At 50.6% G+C, this 17432-nt stretch overlaps 1 protein-coding gene across 1 annotated transcript in view; it reads left to right on the top strand.

Annotated features, from left to right (window-relative positions):
- Window positions 1–1748: 1748 nt before the first annotated feature.
- Window positions 1749–17432, top strand: part of COL20A1 (collagen type XX alpha 1 chain) — a 53786-nt gene continuing 38102 nt past the window's right edge. Inside the window, exons 1-10 of the mRNA XM_071446751.1 lie at window positions 1749–1932; window positions 6161–6245; window positions 8536–8646; window positions 10236–10379; window positions 10605–10754; window positions 11655–11855; window positions 13070–13225; window positions 14208–14327; window positions 14502–14666; window positions 17026–17190. Of these exons, the coding sequence (XP_071302852.1) occupies window positions 6173–6245; window positions 8536–8646; window positions 10236–10379; window positions 10605–10754; window positions 11655–11855; window positions 13070–13225; window positions 14208–14327; window positions 14502–14666; window positions 17026–17190 (1285 nt within the window). The 5' untranslated portion in view covers window positions 1749–1932; window positions 6161–6172. The remainder of the gene's footprint in view (window positions 1933–6160; window positions 6246–8535; window positions 8647–10235; window positions 10380–10604; window positions 10755–11654; window positions 11856–13069; window positions 13226–14207; window positions 14328–14501; window positions 14667–17025; window positions 17191–17432) is intronic.

Here is a 17432-nt window from a genome sequence, read left to right as displayed (position 1 = left end):
TGTTTGTGATTAGCCTGCTGTGCTGTGCATGGACAGGATGATTGCCAGCACTGCTGCTTAGGGCAGGGTCCTCAGTGCAGCTCCTTTGGCCACAACCCAAACCTTAAAAACACCCCAGAAAGGCCAAAAAAGTATTTTTGATTTGTGTAGAAATGGGGTTGACTTTCTTGGGGAATCTGGTGTCAGCTGTGTATCAGGTATTGCCCTACTGCTGGCTCCTTTTTTTCCCTTGGTATAAAGGGATTTCTGCTCCCCCAGAGCTGGTGCTGAGGTAATGGGACAACTTGGAGCACAGAATTCCTGGAACAGGGTCCAGGCAAGATGTTTGCATTGATAATTGGGGTCCTTCCAGCCCCTAAGTGGAACCAGACCATCTCCTCAACAAACTCACAGTTGTTATTTGTAGCATTCAGTGCGTGAGTTCAGAAACCTCCATCTGCCTGTTTGCTTTTTAAATTCTCTTTAGGGAGAGTTTGGGTATCTGGGATGTCCCAAAGGTTTAACCCAGGGTGCTTGGCTTGCACTAAGGTCAAATGCAGAAGGTTTAGGCATGGTGTGGGCACCTTGGGAAAGGCAGGTCAGGAAACAACAGCCTGAACACGAGCACTGAAAACAGCTCCAGATCTTCCTGTGTCAGAGCCGGGATTTTTAATTCTGGATCTGAATTCCTTGAAAGCTCAGGAGATAAGTGCTCATTTCTTTCTCTCCTGCTTTTAAAGAAAACTGCAGCAGCTCTGAGCAACATCAGAAACCCAGCAGGAATTCCAGAAGAGGCAACTTGTGGTATTTACACAAAGGGCAGTGACAACTCTCTCTCCATGGGGTACAGAATGCTCTGTGCTTGGTTTTATGAAGATTTGTTGCCCACTTTTTGCCCAGGGAAGCTGTGGCTGCCCCATCCCTGGAAGTGTTCAGGACTGGGTTGGAGCAACCTGGGATAGTGGAAGGAGTTCCTGTCCATGCAGGGGTTGGAATAACATGCTCTGTCCCTTCCAACCCAAATCCTTCTGTAATTCTATTATTTAAGTGCTTCCTTTTGGTGTTATCCTTTGGTCTGTACATTGTGATGCTTTTAAGTACTTACAAGATTATAAAACAAAACTATGAAGAGCTAACAAAGGTTTGTTTAATGTGCAAAATATTTTGAAAACTACGATTTTTTTCCCCCATTTAACTTGACACTTCCGAAGGTATCCATGTTTCCAGCTGTATGGCAATGCAAGTGTCTTAAACCTCAGTTGTGATGGGAGACTGATGCTGACAGCCCCTGCAGTTGCAGCTGAAAATCTGGCCTCTGAAACAAGAAATGTCACCGTCAGTCATCCCCTCCTGGCAACGAGGCCAAAATCCATCCAGCAGAAGTTTTGGCACGCCGGGGGTCCCTCCCAGCAGCTCCTGGTGCTGGGGATCCCTCTGGCAGGGCTGGATCTCGCAGCTGAGGAGCTCCAGCTCACGATTCGGCCTCCGGCCCTGCAGAACTGGCAGATGTGCTTAATTTCCCAGAGCAAAGGGAGCACAGCCCCCATCCGTGCGCGCACAGCTGTTGATGGGAGCGAGCGGGGCTGGGCTGGCTTCATCCCGGCCGCTCTCAGCGTGGGAGGGAGCCAGCACTTGTTGCTGCCTTCTAGGAAATCAGCCTGCAGCCTCCCGCACAGAGATTCTCTTTTATTTCATTAGCAAATCCCCTAAAAGCCGTGTGCTCCTGCCCATAGGAGCAGCCTCCCGCTTTTCACGCTTTTTTTGGCCAAGCCGTGCGTGCAGAGAGGGAGGTGCGGGAACCCCATCCCTGTCCCTGTGCTCTCCCTCCCCTCCCCGATCCCTCCCGGCTGCTGGGATTGCGATCTTGGATCGCTGCGAGGAGCAGATGAGGCGCCAGGGCAGCTCCTGCCCCCGTCCCGGGATGTAGCCGGAGCCTCCTCCCGACTCCGACAGGTCTGTGCCTCCTTCCTTCCCCTCGGGGCTGGCTTTGCAGGGATGCCCAGGACGGGTTTGCTCTCTGGGGCATGTATGGGTATAGTAAAAAGGGAATTCCTGCAGGGTTTTACTCTCTGGGATGCCTGGGATGGGTTTGCTCTCCTGGGGTATGTATGGGTATAGCAAAAAGGGAATTTCTGCAGGGTTTTGCTCTCTGGGATGCCCAGGAGGGGTTTGCTCTCTGGGGCATGTATGGGTATGGCAAAAAGGGAATTTCTGCAGGGTTTTGCTCTCTGGGATGCCCAGGAGGGGTTTGCTCTCTGGGGCATGTATGGGTATAGCAAAAAGGGAATTTCTGCAGGGTTTTGCTCTCTGGGATGCCCAGGAGGGGTTTGTTCTCTGGGGCATGTATGGGTATGGCAAAATGGGAATTCCTGCAGGGTTTTGCTCTCTGGGATGCCCAGGAGGGGTTTGCTCTCTGGGGCATGTATGGGTATAGCAAAAAGGGAATTTCTGCAGGGTTTTGCTCTCTGGGATGCCCAGGAGGGGTTTGCTCCCCTGGGGCATGTATGGGTATAGCAAAATGGGAATTTCTGCAGGGTTTTGCTCTCTTGGAGCTTGGAGCTGGTGCAGTGCTGGGTGCTGGGCAGGGGGGACAGGTCCCCTCCTTTAGGGTGAATTGGCTTCAGGGCACATTCCCTGACATCAGCCTAAACAAACCAGGATCTGGGGCTCTTCAGGGGATGTGGCTGTGAGAAATGCACTTTGTTGGTTGGTTTTGATCTCTTTTTTTTCCTTCTGTTTTGTGGTTGATAGTACAAAACTGTACTATCCTCTAGGATATTGTAGGATGCCCTCTAAAATATTGTACTATCTATCTAAAATACTCTCCTATTTAGGATACCCTCTAAAAACTGTGCTATCCTCTAGGATATCCTCTAAAATATTGTATTATCTATCTATCTAAAATACTCTACTATTTAGGATATCCTCTAAAAACTGTACTATCCTGCAGGATATCCTCTTAAATACTGTACTATCTATCTAAAATACTCTACTATTTAGGATATCCTCTAAAAACTGTACCATCCTCTAGGATATTGCAGCCAGAGAGTGCTTGGAAGGGTTTGTCACCTGTGTGGGTTTTTCCCACCTGGAGGTGTGGGTGGGTTCAGCCTGATGGGCTGGGGGAGCTGCAAAAGCTCAGCCTACAAGTGGAACTTTTTCCTGACTTTTTTTTTATTCTGGTGCCGTTTCCACTTTTGTTCAATAGTGGAACTGAAATAGAGGAAGTTTCCAAGAGAAACTAGAAAGGGGTTGATGAATTTGTGGGTTTTAGTGTGTTTTGGGTCCTTTAACCGGCAAAGCACTCGGGGAATGTGGGACAGATTTATTCCCTGCCTCGGGCAGCCCCTGTCTCCTTCAGGGCTGTTTCTGGCCCTGCTCCTGTGCCCAGCAGTGAGAGGAACAGGAGGTGACATTGCTCCTGCCAGCCCTCCTGTGCAGAGACAGGGGTGACCTCTGACATGAGGAAATGTCCCCAAACTGGGACTGTGGAGGATGGAAATAATTCACAGTGCCTGCAAATCCTCACTTTTAGTTCTGATGATTTAAATACGTGGCTGGCATACATTTTTTTTTTTCCTTAACTAAAGTGACTACTTCTAAAATTTCCTGTACAAAAAAAAGGCTTCTCTGACTGCCTTAACCTCCAAATCTCCTCTGAGCACACAACTGGAGCAAGTGGAAAGTGGTGTGCTCCCCACACACCCCTGTTTTCCAGGCTCTGGAAATACCACTTGCTCCATGTGCTGCTGTCTCCACATTCCTTCCCTGGGGGTGAGTAAGAGGAGAGAGGCTCCAGCGTGCTGTGGGCTCCCTGCCTGCTGTCCCTGTGCTCCTCTCAGCCCCAGGGGCCACACTCAGCCTGGCTGGCTGCTGGCACCACTGACGGACGGCAGAAATGGATGGGGAGGCACCAGGGAGTCCTGGAGCTGGGGCTTGGGGTGTGGCAGGGGAGCTGTGGAGAGGGAGCTCCTCCAGATGGGTGGCTTCCACCACTTCAGACAGGTGCATTTCTTATTCCTGATTTACAGCTAGGAAAATGAATGTTGGAGAAGAGGCAGAATGGTGATGGGTTTGCCTCTGAGATGGCAGAAGAGATGAAGTCTCTGTTTCTTGCTTTAATCACAGAACAGATCCACAGCCTGGGGTCTAACTGTGCCCAGTCTGGGTTAAAACCAGGATTACTGGGAGGGTGGGCAGGCCCTGGCACAGGGTGCCCAGAGCAGCTGGGGCTGCCCCTGGAAGTGCCCAAGGCCAGGCTGGATGGGGCTTGGAGCAGCCTGGGACAGTGGGAGGTGTCCCTGCCATAGCAGGGGTGGAATGAGATGAGCTTTAAGGCCCCTTCCAGCCCAATCAGTGATTCTATGATAATATTGAACTCATCCTTACTGATACAACAGGGTGGAAGCTCCTGCCCAAATCAGAGCCTGCAGTAAGCCTGGAGCAGTGCAGGCTGGAGGAGTTAATTTTTCTGGATTTTGGATCCCATGTAACCTTGGTTAACATGAAAAGATCCCACACAACCCAGTGCTTTTGCCAGAGTTTGGCATCCTGTTTGTCAGCAGTTGCACAGAAGTTTCAAGGAAATCAAGAGCAGTTTGGTGGCATATCAAAATAGCAAAAATGAAATTTTAGTTCAAGGAATTTGAAAAATGCTGACTTTTTGCTGCTGTTTGGCACACACACCTCTGCAGCCAGGGCAGGCTCTGCTTTCCTGGAGGTGACAATCAGGGTTCTGAGAGCCACCTATCAAATGTTTGCTGTTTTTTATAAACAATGACCTCATTTTATTAGCTGGAAAAATAAAGCAAGTGTTTCCCATGGCTAAAGGCTTCGGTTACACTGCAGTTGTTCCATTCATCTTCAATTAAAAAAAAAAAAACAAACAGACAGAGAAGGGTGGTTAACAACTCCCTGTTACAACTTGCACGCTTTTCCATTCATTCTTCCAGCAATTTAGATCTGATTTAAACAGATCATGCCTGGGTCACTCACTCATTCATGTGCATATTTATTTTTCCTTGAAATTGCTACAAAGCTGCTGTGTTTGAGGGGAATCAGGCATTTGCCAGGAGCCTCTGCATACCTGTCCATCAAGGTGAAGGGAAGGGAAATGTCACTGCAGGAGGGGGCGCAGGGCTGGTTCTGCCAGAAGCAGTGAGGCTGAAATGTGGAGCACAGAGATGACAAAAGGCCAACAACAGGTGCTCAAAACCTGGTCTGCTGGGAGCCAGATGAGGGGGTGGCACTTCTTCCATCAGGGTGGTTCTCTGCTGACCAAAATTCCTGACCCAAACTGAACAGCTCTGAAATCCAGGCTGGAAAAGCCAACTGTGGGTGCTCAGGGTCCGTGGGCTGGGGCTGGCAGTCAGCTTTGGCCATGCTGCTGAGGTTATTTCTGAGTCAAACTGATTCAGAACTCTGACCCTCTGCCATGGTTAAGTCTCTCCTGTCTACTTTCAGTCTGTTCAGGTGAACAAATTAAAGCAGAACTGTCCCAACAAATACTGCATATAACTTGGGAATGAAATAAGAAATAAACCCCTTCTTTGTAAGCTGTTCACATACAAACTCCACTGGGTCTGTGGACCCCTCCTGCTGCAAAATTGCTTTCTCACAGCAACTGATGTCATTAAATCTGTGGTTTGAGCAGCCTGGCTGTTACAGAGTGCTCCTCTCTGTGCTTTCCCCCTTGTGATTGGTGTGTGCATCCCAGGGACATGAGAAACGTGCTGTCTGTAAGCCTGGAATGATTGTGGCCATGATAACCACAATGAATTACTTCTGTACAGTTTAAACCAGAGGTTATTCTGGAATCTCTGTGTCCAGTAATTTGCCAGTGTTGTTGGTTTCCATGGTCAGAGCAGAGCCCATCACTGGGAGCTCCAGTGCTGAGATTGTCCTGCCCAGAGAGCAGCCCCAGGCACAAGCAGGAGGAGAGGAGTGTTCCCCACCAGGTTTGTAAACACAGCTTAGTCCAAGGCACTGAGAGCTATATTGGAGAGACTAAAAAGATAAAATAACGTGTAGGGATTGCAGGAAAATCTGTGTGTTCCTCTCCACCATCCTTCCAGTGCCATCCATGATGCCCAGAGCCTCAAAGCAGGATGGACAAAACCTGGATTTCGATGTGGTGAAATACAACCTTCACTTCTCCTCCCTGACATTTGCCCTTTTGTAGGTCCTGCTCACAATGCTGATTCACACTTGGTTCTTCCTTGCCTGCCTGCCTGTGGTGAGCCATGTCTGGGGACGAGTGGGCCAAGGTAAGGATCCTGCCTGCCCTGCTGGGGCTGTTCCCTGAGGTTTGTCTGCCCTGGGACAGCCCAGCCCTTCCTGCTGGCAGTGGCAGCCCTGCCAGGGCCATTCCCAGAGCCAGGCATTGTTCCAGGGGGCTGCTGTGCTCTGCTGTCTGCTGGTGAAGCTCCCAACAGCCTTTCCCAAGCATGAAGAGCAATGAGGGGTCAGGGGCCCCAGCTGGGAGAGCCCCTCCATCCCTCCCCACCCTGCCTGGCCTGTCCTCATCCCTGGCAGCAGCTCAGCACATCAGGGATGCATTTCAGCCTGTGCAAGCAATGAGGGGCTCGTGTGATCTGTGGGAGCCTGAGAAATAGGAAGGAAAAGGCTTTTGCTTCTTCAGACACTGCACCTTCCTGCTTTGGGTGTTTGTGGGGAGATGTGGTGCAGCAGCCGGGTGAGGAAGCACAAGGTGATTCCTCCTCCATCATCCTGCTCCCCAGAAAATGCCTACAGCACCTCAGCACAGCCTTTCTGGTGTGGAAGAGCCACCTTTAGGTTGTGTCTGAAGAGCACAAAGGTTCCTGGAGAGGTGGTGGCCCTGCAGGGCTGGGACAGATGTGTCTCCCTGCTGTGTATCTTCCAGACTTCTGCAGTTCAGCCTGGGCTTAACTCCCTGTGAGCTGGAGAGCAAGGTTACAGCATCAAACAGAGCACATCTAACACAGGGCAAGGAAACAGTGGAGCTTTCATGGCACTGGGGATCATTTGCATCCAGCACATAATGGTGCTTTAGAGGATGATGTCCTTTCTGGTCTGTCTGGGGACATTCTTGTCTTTTTAGCTTCTGGGCTCCTAGAGTGATGCCCAAGGAGCTGGACCACACTTGGTCAAAAGAAGACAGCTCCATGTTTAATCTAACTATGAATTCCCCTCATTGTTCCATGATCTTTTACCATTTTCTCTTAGGCATGATTTTAGGATTTGCTTTTTGCCCTTCACCCCTCTTTCCCCTGTTTTCTTTCTTCCTCTTCAGATTTGCCTGGGGTGAGATGTGAATCTGAGCTTTGTTTCCCCAAAATAGTTATCTGCTTGTTGGGCAGCCTGCAGGAAGTCTCTGCAAGGAAAGGTTAAGGCCCAGATGTTGGGCTGAGACAAGCAGGAACCTCAGTGCCAGCTCTCACTGCTTTCCTGGGGGGTGGCATCATGGCAGGGATGTCAGGAGCTGTCAGGGCATTGTGCATGACCAGATGAAGGAGCTGAGGAGCCCTGGGTGACAGTTTGGCAGCACTGAGCAGAAACTCCAGGTCACTCTGAGATTTATTTTTTTTGCGAGTAATTGTAAAGGGAAAAAGATTGGTGACAGCTGCAAATGAGGGGGAGCACTTGGGTGCAGATGTTTATGGTGTGCTCACTCACTGCAAATTAGGGCATCCTGCTGGAAAGGCAGCTCTGGGCACAGTGTCAGAGGGAGGGGAGAGAAATCTGCTGAGTTGCCACCCTGCATCCAGCTGAGTGAAAAAGTTTCACGTGGTGACATTTGTGTGACAGGAATCATGGATTCGAGGAGTGACACATGGGCTCAGCCATCTAGCTGGGTTAACAGATAGCTGTGAAATCTGGAGGTGATAAAGGAATGTGCTCTTCCTTCTCTTTACCTCCTTGTCTGATACTGTTTTTTCCCTCAAGATTTGTCATTTAGCTTGCAGCTCCCTGCAGCAAACTGATACAAGCTGGTGCCCATGAGTTATGGTCCTGCCAGGAGCTGTTATTTACACTTTATCAGGTTTTCTTTCTTTCTTTTTTTTTTTTCCCTCCTTCTTTCTAAACCCAGCTGGTCCTTGGAGCTGCCTCTGAAATGATCATTCTGCAGAAGTGTGGGATCCATCACCTGGGGAATTCCTGTATTTCTCAGCATCCCAAGCCTGTTGAGGAGCCTTGCTTGAGCCCGTTTGCTCCCCTCCCATTTCACATGTTTGCACTGAACACACTTGCTGTAAAAAACCATTCAGCCTGAAAGCTCCTGGGAGAGCCCTTCAAGACGTGAAGGGTTCAGAGAGAGCCCCCACCTGTGGGGAGGCTGCTTTACCTTCCTGTAGGGGTATAAATGAACACCTGAGAAATTCTCCTTGCGCGGGAGGCTCCAGGCCTGCAGAGGTGCAAGGGGACTGCAGGAGCTGCCACGGGATGCTGAGGACTGGGGTGGGGAAGGTTCCCTTTGCACCACAATCGCTGCCATGTCCTTAGGAGAGACAGCACAGAGGGGTTTGTGGCAGGAATTGCACCCACAACAGCTTGGCCACGTCTCCTCCTCCCCAGGGTCGGGCCGGCTGAAGCTCACTGTCCTTTCAGAAGACAGGCTCCAGATGAAGTGGAAAGAGACTGAGGGGACCATCAGTGGCTACAAAGTTCGGGTAAAGCCCATGGCAGGTACGTGCTGACACCCTGGGCTCGGGTCCCAGCAGAGCTCAGCGGGACTGAGCTCCACCTGGAGCACAACAGCACCTAAAACTGAGAAATGAGCATTATTGAGAAATGAGCATTATGTGGGGGAATAGAGACAAGGCAGAGGGAGTTACCCACAGCCTGCTCTGGCTCCAAGGGTTGGTTTCACTGGGCTGGTTGGTTTCCAAGGGTTGGTTTCACAGTGACAAGGAGCCTCTCTGGGCACCGTGGGAACTGTCAGTAGTGCTACCCAATGCAGGCACTGTCCCTTTTTCACTCCTTCAGAGGAAAGAGAGGAAATTCAGCCCTCTTCATCCTAGGGGAAAGGCTTAGCCAGAAACACTGTTCTTTGGGACTCTGTGAGACAAAAATGAATCAGGTTCCTTGCCTGGCTCTGCTGTGGAGCTCCCAGCTCTGCCACCACTGCAGGGACATGGCATGGGAAGCCTCTGACCCTATTTGCGTGGGTAGGCTCATCCCTCCAGCTCCCTACCCCTACTCCCTGACTTCAGATGTTGAACCTGGTGGTGTTGGAAGGACACAATGTCCCCCAGCAGGGAGGAGGGGCTGAGCCATCCTTGGTCGTGGCTGGCGTTTGGTTCCCAGTCGCTTTCCCAGTGAGCCCGGAAAGGGAGCAGGAGTGCAGGGCGGCAGCTCCTGTGATCATCCACCCGATTTTAGCTCAGCCCCCACCTGTTTCCCGGGCTGGAGCAGCAGGTTTCTCATTCCTTGCCTGCCCTGCTCCTCCCCAGAGCCTCAGCTCAGCAGAGATTGATGAGCATCCCGGGAATGCAGGGAATCCCCGCAGCACATGCCTGAGGCTTTCCCTCTCAGGCTGGGGAGTTTCCAGCCCCAGGCAGGAGCGCAGGGATGGCAGGGTCAGGAACATCCATCGCCATCATTCAAAGCTTCAGACCTTTCCTGTCAGAGGGATTTAGGGGGCTGCTGTGCCTCTCTGTGCTGGGCAGCAGTCACTGCCCTGCCAGCACAGAAACGCTCCAGCTCTTGGCTGCTCAAGCCATCCCAGTCCCAGGACAGGGTCCAACAGCTCGGGACATGGCTGTGGAAGGGTCTGCAGGCAGTGCCAGCCCCAGAAATGAGCTGTGCCCTGCAGGCAGCAGCTGCCCTTGGAGACAGATGGGGCAGAGGCAGCACAGCTGGGGTAAGATGAGTCCAAGTGCCATTGGTGACCTCCAGAGACTCCGAGTCACTTCCTCATTTTGTCACACATGACCTCAACCAGCTGGGTGTTTTCATAAGCAGTTGCTAGTCTTTACATTCTGAACACCAGCTTTTCACTCAACAACTCCTTGGTGAGAGTTGCACTAATACTGGGTGGGAAGTAATTCTCTAATTTGGGCACATACCAGGGATTTAAAAAGCCCACCTCAATCCTCCCAACTCCACGTTGAAGAAAAAGAGCAAAAATCAGAGCTCCTCAAAATTTAAAGTATGAATAGGAGCTGACTGCAGTCCCTAGGCAGACATTCCCTGCATTTCAGTGCTGCTTTTGCTACTGTCAACTTAAATTTAAGCTCTGACAGGCTCTAAGCTGTGGCTTCATCCCACCTCAGGGGACTCGGAGCAAGAAGTCATGCTGAAAACCAAGACTCCCAAAGCCACGGTGGGAGGGCTAAGCCCCACCAAGGAATACACCCTGCAGGTCTACGTGCTCAATGGCTCCCAGGAAGCCCTGTTTGCCAAGAGGAAATTTGTGAGTAAGTGGAGAGGGCTAAATTTTACCACTCAGAGCTCCTGAGGCTCTTGGGGATGCGGCTGCTCTGGCACACTCCCTGCAGAGTGCTTGGCAATCCCAGAGCCTGGTACTATTTTGGTTGGAAGGTTAGAAAGGGAGATGGGGAAAACCCAGGGAATGAGGGAGGGAACTGTGGCTCACAGGCCTCTCTAGATGGGCAATTTCTCTATTTTTGGTCTTCCTGCAGTAGAGGAGCTCAGAAATGCATCCCAGACTAGAAACAACCACAGGAACGCAGGAGCTGCATCAGGAAAGAACCTCACCTCCTCTGCAGCTGAGCACAGTGGGGTGGCTGAGGCCACCCCACCACCCCTGAACACTGCCCTGTCACATTCAGGTGGGTGCTCTCGCCATCCTGGAGTCACACAGGGTTGATTTTGAGCCATGGCCTGTGCCATGCTACCATGGCATTCAGCTGGCCCTGAAACCATCCCCATTTTCTCACCACAACCTCCCTTCATCAGAGATATTCTTACAGTGAGCCTTGCTAGCCCGGTCTCATCATTTCCATACAGTTCTTAGCTACAGAAACACAGTAAGCCACCTAAAAATATTTGCCCCTCATCCCAGCCAAGCTGAAAATGCACGTTCAGGTATCCAAATTCAGCAGGTGCAAACCCATCCTTTAACTGAATGTGGATCCTTTGAGAACAAGCTGCTCCCTGAGCAGCTGATGGTGCTTTTGTCCCTAAGCTCTGTGTCCCAAGGCTGCCTGCAGGTCCTCTACAAGGAGGATTTCCTCAACCTCCCTGGCTGAGGACTGCATGTAACTACAGAGTCTCATGTTTCCATGGGCTCAAAAGGGAATTCCACCTGTTGATGGAAGAAAGATCCACCAGGGCCATTATCCAAAAAGCCTTGCACTAGAGCTTGGGGTGGTTGCAAGTGACAGATTGCTGAGCTCTGGAGAGCAAATGGATATGAGGTGCCATGGGATGTTTTCCCTGATTTATATTTTGTAAACATTCATTGTTTTTCGTCATTGATGATAATGGGAACAACACACTTGTTGATGTGACCCATTTTTAACATTAGCTCCTGAGACCACATTCAGCCCTCTCAGAGAGGTGAATGAAGGTGGTGACAATCCATCCACCTATTTCCATAAAATTGTAGGAGTTTTACCCTTTCTGAGCCCCCTACACCTGTGCCAAATGTGGTTTAAATGAGCTGAGATGTGGGGTTGGATGGGGATAACACAGTTTGGGACAAGGGGATTTTTCTCTTTGGAGCACAGCAAAGGACAGAGCTGAAAGGAAAAGGCAGAAGGGGATTCAGCCAAAGAGCTCAGGAGAAGTGACAAGAAACCAGCCCAATGTGGAGGCCAGCATGACAGAAACAGCATCAACAGCCCCAAAATCATCCCAGCACAATCCTGCAAACGCAGAGCGAGAGTCTCCAGGAAAAGAAAAAACCCCAAAGGATTCACTGAGACGAGGTGAGAGGGGGTTCAAACATGTCCTGCTGCTTCTCCCCTGCTGTTTTCCCTAACACTCACTGAATTCCAGCTTTCCAGCCCACCCTCTGCCCCCCCAGAGTAGAGTGCTGCTGGTTGTGTTTCCAATCCCTAGCTCATGCTCTGGGAGCGGTCAGAGCTCACTGGAGAAATTTGGAATCCTGTAGAACAACATGAATTCTCAGGAAAGCTGGAGTTAGGCCAAAAATTCCTTCCAGATGATTTAATTTATTGATTTTAATTGATTTGGCACCATTCTCTCTTCATGTTGTCATCTCCCCCTGCTCCTGGCAGATTCACGTAAGCATTTGTGTTCCTCACCAGAGCACCCCCAGCCATGGACCTTTCCAAGGTGTTTCCTTTCCAAGCACCAGGGGTGTTTGTTACCCAGCCTGCTCCTCCTTCTGGGCTTGTTCTTCATGTTTCACAGATATCTGATCCATGAGGAGCCTTCAGGTTCAGTTGAGATTGTGATGGCTCCCAGCTCTGCTGGAATGGTGGGAATGGGATGGGCCAGAGCATCCCCTTTGGCCCAGAAGAAATCCATGGCTGTGAGAGGAGACACACCTCCTTGGAGCCTGATAAATCTCAGTGGGATCATCTGTTTCCCCTCCACCAAAGGTGGAAAATTCCCCATCTGAGAATTACTCAAGGAAGATGCAACCAATTAGCAAAATGCCTTATCTTGTCCTCTGCTGAGCTGAAGGCCTGGGGTGGGGAGGGAGGCAGAGCTGGAGCATCCATGGTGCCAGCAGGTTTTTGCTGAGAGATTGGATTTAATATAAAGCCATGAAATAATTGTAGCCCACAGGGGATCTCGTGATGGAATGGAATTAAGCAATCACCTGCAATTCTTGGAGACTTAAGCTAGATAAAAGGAAGCACTGGGCTGGAGCAGAGATGGAATGGAGCTGACAGCTTGCAGAGAGCAGTGCTTGGGTTAGCACATGCTTCCTGACAGCTTTAACCCCTTCTTTGCAGAGGTGCAGCTGCACACCACTCCATTTCGAGGTGCTGAGATGGGTTATCCTTGGCTCCATGGTTTTCACAGGATGCTGACATGTGCCAGACTGGCAGATGGTCCATTCCACCATCCAGACAAGGCCTTGCACAGCAGATTTGATTTTTATCTTAAAGCTGAAGCAGGTTTTCCTCCTTACAACTGCTTCTCTCAGTATCCAACCTTTCCCCTGCAGGCTCCCAGTTTCAGTGTGACACTCCTGCCATGACTGACATTGTCCTGCTTGTGGATGGCTCCTGGAGCATCGGGCGCAACAATTTCAAGCTCATTAAGGAGTTCCTGAGCAATTTGATTTCCCCATTCAGTATTGCAGAAGACAAGATCAGAGTAGGTAGGACATGCTCCTGTTTCCTGACCTTGGGATGTTGATGTTTGAAGGGGCCTTGGGCTCTTGTCCCCGTGGTGATGTGCTCCTCCTGGGAGCTGTTCATTTCTTTAGGATGGGGTCCTTGAGCTGGTCTTGGAAGCTTTTCCCATCTGGCAGCAAGCTCTGGCCTCTAGTGGCCGTGAAAAATATCTGCACATGAGCAGCAGTGCTGTCTTTGGGCAGCCCTAGGTTGGGTGGTGATGCTGAGATACTTTTGGGATTTGCTGCCATCTCTGACGAGGTGCTCAGCCACCAAAGCACTGGGTGCAGTGGCAATGCCCCACTGGGGCTGCTGTGAGTTCAGCAGGGGATGGGGCTGCTTCCAGCTCTGAGTGATGCTGACAGCCAGGCTGTACATGAAACACGATGATGTAAATCCTTCTCAGCCCTTGCAGCTGACTGTTTGACCTGGATTCACCTTGGCACCTTATCATATACCTGTGATCATCATGACAGGGCTGTGTACCCCTGTACCCCGTGGGGTCTGAGGCATTGCTTCGCTGCCAGCACGGCAGGACCAGAGAATCACAGAACTGTGGAATATCCTGATTTGGGAGGAACTCACCAGGATCATTGAGTCCAAGCCCTGGCCCTGCACAGAACAGCCCAAAGATCCCACCCAGTGCCTGAGAGCATGATCCAAACATTCCTTGAGCTCTGAGAGCCTGGGACTGTGACCACTGCCCTGGGAAGCTGTTCAGTGCCCCACCACCCTCTGGGGGAAGAACCTTTTCCCAATATCCAGCCTAAACCTCCCCTGACTCAACTTCATGCTATTTCCTCAGCACCATGCAGAGAAGGGGAGTTAGAAGCCCCATGTGCTCACCCCCAGTCCCTGTCATTATTTGGTGAGATCTTCCCTGCCAATCCTGACACTGGTTCCCAGAGTGGGCCTCCTGCATCTCCCCTGGGCTGGCTGGATGCCCATGGCTCCTGTCTTCCCCAGGGCTGTCCCAGTACAGCAGTGACCCCAGGACAGAGTGGGATCTGAGTGCTCACTCCACGAGGGAGCAGCTGCTGGAGGCCGTGAGGAATCTGCGCTACAAGGGCGGCAACACCTTTACAGGTAACCCCACCTGGCAGGGCTCTAAATAACGAGTGCAGCCACAGTGCGGGGAGCTGTTCCCATGGATGATGTGCTCTGTGGGGACTGTGGCCCCTGGGGAGCAGGAAAAACAGTAAAGGCATGGGGGTTTTTTTGGAAGGCTGTGGCACAACCTCCATCTCTGCCCCTCCCCAGGTCTGGCACTGACCCACGTCCTGGAGCAGAATCTGAAACCAGATGCTGGTGCTCGGCTGGAGGCTGAGAAGTTGGTGATCCTCCTGACTGATGGGAAATCCCAGGATGATGCCAACCTGGCTGCTCAGACCTTGAAAAACCTGGGCATAGAGATATTTGCCATTGGTAAGATCACAGCCATTGATAAGCTGTAGGACAAAGCCAACCTATTTTTGGTCATCTTCAAATTGAAGGTCATGTTCCCTTAACTTTGACAGAAGCATCCCGAGGCTGTAGAACTGAGGTGGTGGGTGAGACCTCATTACACTGTGGCTCAGATGAAAATTAACTCATTTATTCAGCCCAGGCAGTGTCTTGAAAGGATATATTTTTTTTTTGGAGAAAGTATTCACATGAGAGATTGCACACCTCCCATCTAAAGACCTTTGGGAGCTTCAGGGACCAGTGCCATGAAAACAATATCCTCAGCTGTGGAATTGGGCAAGAGAATGTTGTACTGGGGATGGCAGGGGACCTCTTGTATAATTACTGCCTCTCACAACTTTCCATTTCTCTGAATAACAACATTATCTGCCTTTCACTGTCTGCCAGCAACACCAAGACACAAAATAGCCTTGAGCAGCTCTGGCCTTGAAGAGCACATGAGGTCTGCTGGAGACTGATACATGAGCAATAAAGTTACATAAAATCTCCCCTAAAATTGCAATCTTCAAAAGTTTAAGTGCTAATTTATGGTGGGAATATGCAAGTGAGGGTTTATTGCACAGGGTCATGCAGGTAAGTGGCATTTATGGAGGGAGGAGAGCTGCTGAGCCTCCTTGGACAGTGTTAGGGAACCTTGAACCAAGCTCTGGGAAGCAAAATGAATTGTACTGTGGAGCTTGGTCAGCAGAGAGTTAGGGAGGAGGGGGAGCTGAAGGATGGAGGATGCTGTGAGATGGAGAAATTCTGTTACATAAAAGGGCTGCTTTTTACTCATCCCTGACTATTGAAATGCAATGTGATGTTCTGACAAACAACAGGCTCTCTGTGGGGAGCGCTGGCACCTCATAAATATAAAATGGTTATTTGTTCATTCAGTCCCTCATCTGTTTATGCCAACTGCCTCTCAGGTTGAAAAACATTTACCTTTCTGACAGCCAAGCCTGCAAGTGGTGAGGAGGCAGGAAAACAGCAGGAAGATTCACCAGGCTGTCTCCAGGCCACTAAGAGCCTTCTGAGCTGAAAGCTCTTCCCAGGCTGGGCTGAGGTGGTTGCTGCAGGAAAAGACACCACTGTGCCAGTGGGGTGCCTGGGAGGCTGTGCTGGGAGAGCAGGCTGGTGGTGAAGGCCTGTGTGGGGCGTTTCTCAGCCTGGTGTCACGGACATATTTTATGAAAAATCCTTTTGTTAGGATCTTTTCTCCTGAGAAGCTGAGAGGCCTCAGAAACGAAATGTAAACAGCACTTATCTGCTGCTGTGGAATGCAACAGGTGCAGTCTTTGATTGGTCTCATGTGGTTGTTTCTAATTAATGGCCAATCACAGCCCAGCTGTCTCAGACTCTCTGGTCAATCACAAGATTTTGTTATGATTCCTTTCCATTCCTTGCTACCCTTCTGATGAAATCCTTTTTTCTATTCTTTTAGTAGAGTTTTAATATATCATTTTCCTTTGATATAATACATATAATAAAATAATAAATCGGCTCTCTGAAACATGGAGTCGAGATCCTCCTCTCTCCCCACGCTGGGGTTGTGTGCAAACTCAGGCGGAGCTGCGGCCGTGGCCTCGGAGCCGCTGGAGCTCACTGTTGACAGCGTGCTGGACTTCCCCCTGCTGGAAGGCTAAATCCACCTTCCAGGGGTTGTTCCATACCCCTTTGCTGTTATGCTCTAACTTAGAAAATGTAGCCCATTGCTTCCACTCCACAGGCTATACCTTGACCTGTTTATTAGCATGGTGGGGCTATTGCACTCACTGTTGGGCTTCCAGGGGAGGTGGGCTGGCACAGTGGTATGTGTGCTGTTTAGGCAAGGAATGGTCAGGTACATCATGGATCATCGAAGGCAAGGAATGGTCAGGTATATCGTGGATCATCGATTACATAACAGGCTCCTCTAGGTGGGTTCATGGCAGTGGCATCACCAAGTCCTTAGAGTTTTAAGCGTTGGTGCTTGTAGTTCTCAGGCAGATGCTTTAGTAAGGGTAAGCACCAAGATTTAGGCCCAGGCATAGTGGGGTATCTAATCCCAGTTTGGGCCCTGGCTTTCATGGAGTTCAATTAATTGTTGTTCAAAGATCTTCTTTGATGGGGAGGCCTTATTGGCATCTTGGGCTTGTGACAGCTTCAGTTGCTTTTTAATCTTAGCTACTTGGATAACCTGTGACCACTCTTTACACCGTTACAAGGTTAATTTGGGTCTCCTGTATGACCGCGGTGGCTGGCACAGGATACACCAACCCTAGATTTGCTATGGCTAAGTCAAGTTTACCCTCATTGCTCACTATTAACTCGTGCTGAGTACGCGGTTCTCTGGTGGCAGGGGTGAAGAACGCGGACGAGGCGGAGCTGCGGCAGGTGGCCTCGGAGCCGCTGGAGCTCACCGTCTACAACGTGCTGGACTTCCCCCTGCTCAGCTCCCTGGTGGGCAAGCTCACACGGGTCCTGTGCACCAGGATCAAGGAGAGGAGCCACAAGGAAACCGCAGGTGAAGTGGGGCCTCCCTTCCTGCTGCGTTGTCGTCTTGTTGCAGGGGTTCCATGCTGTTGTCCCCTGATTGCAAAAGCTTCACACCTTCTTGGTGGGCAGCTCCTCAGAGCACTGACTTTTTCTTCTTCACAAAGTAGCCAACCAACTCCAATTCCCTTCTCAACCAACCACCCCACTCTTTTATAGCACTCATCTTCTCATTGGTCACACAGGCTGTGGCCTGTTAAAGTCAGGCCTGTT

Source organism: Agelaius tricolor, unplaced genomic scaffold, assembly GCF_023055355.1.
Source record: "Agelaius tricolor isolate 1412-34295 unplaced genomic scaffold, bAgeTri1.0.p SCAF_23, whole genome shotgun sequence".
Lineage (NCBI taxonomy): Eukaryota > Metazoa > Chordata > Aves > Passeriformes > Icteridae > Agelaius > Agelaius tricolor.
This window is presented reverse-complemented; position numbering and strand designations above follow the sequence as displayed.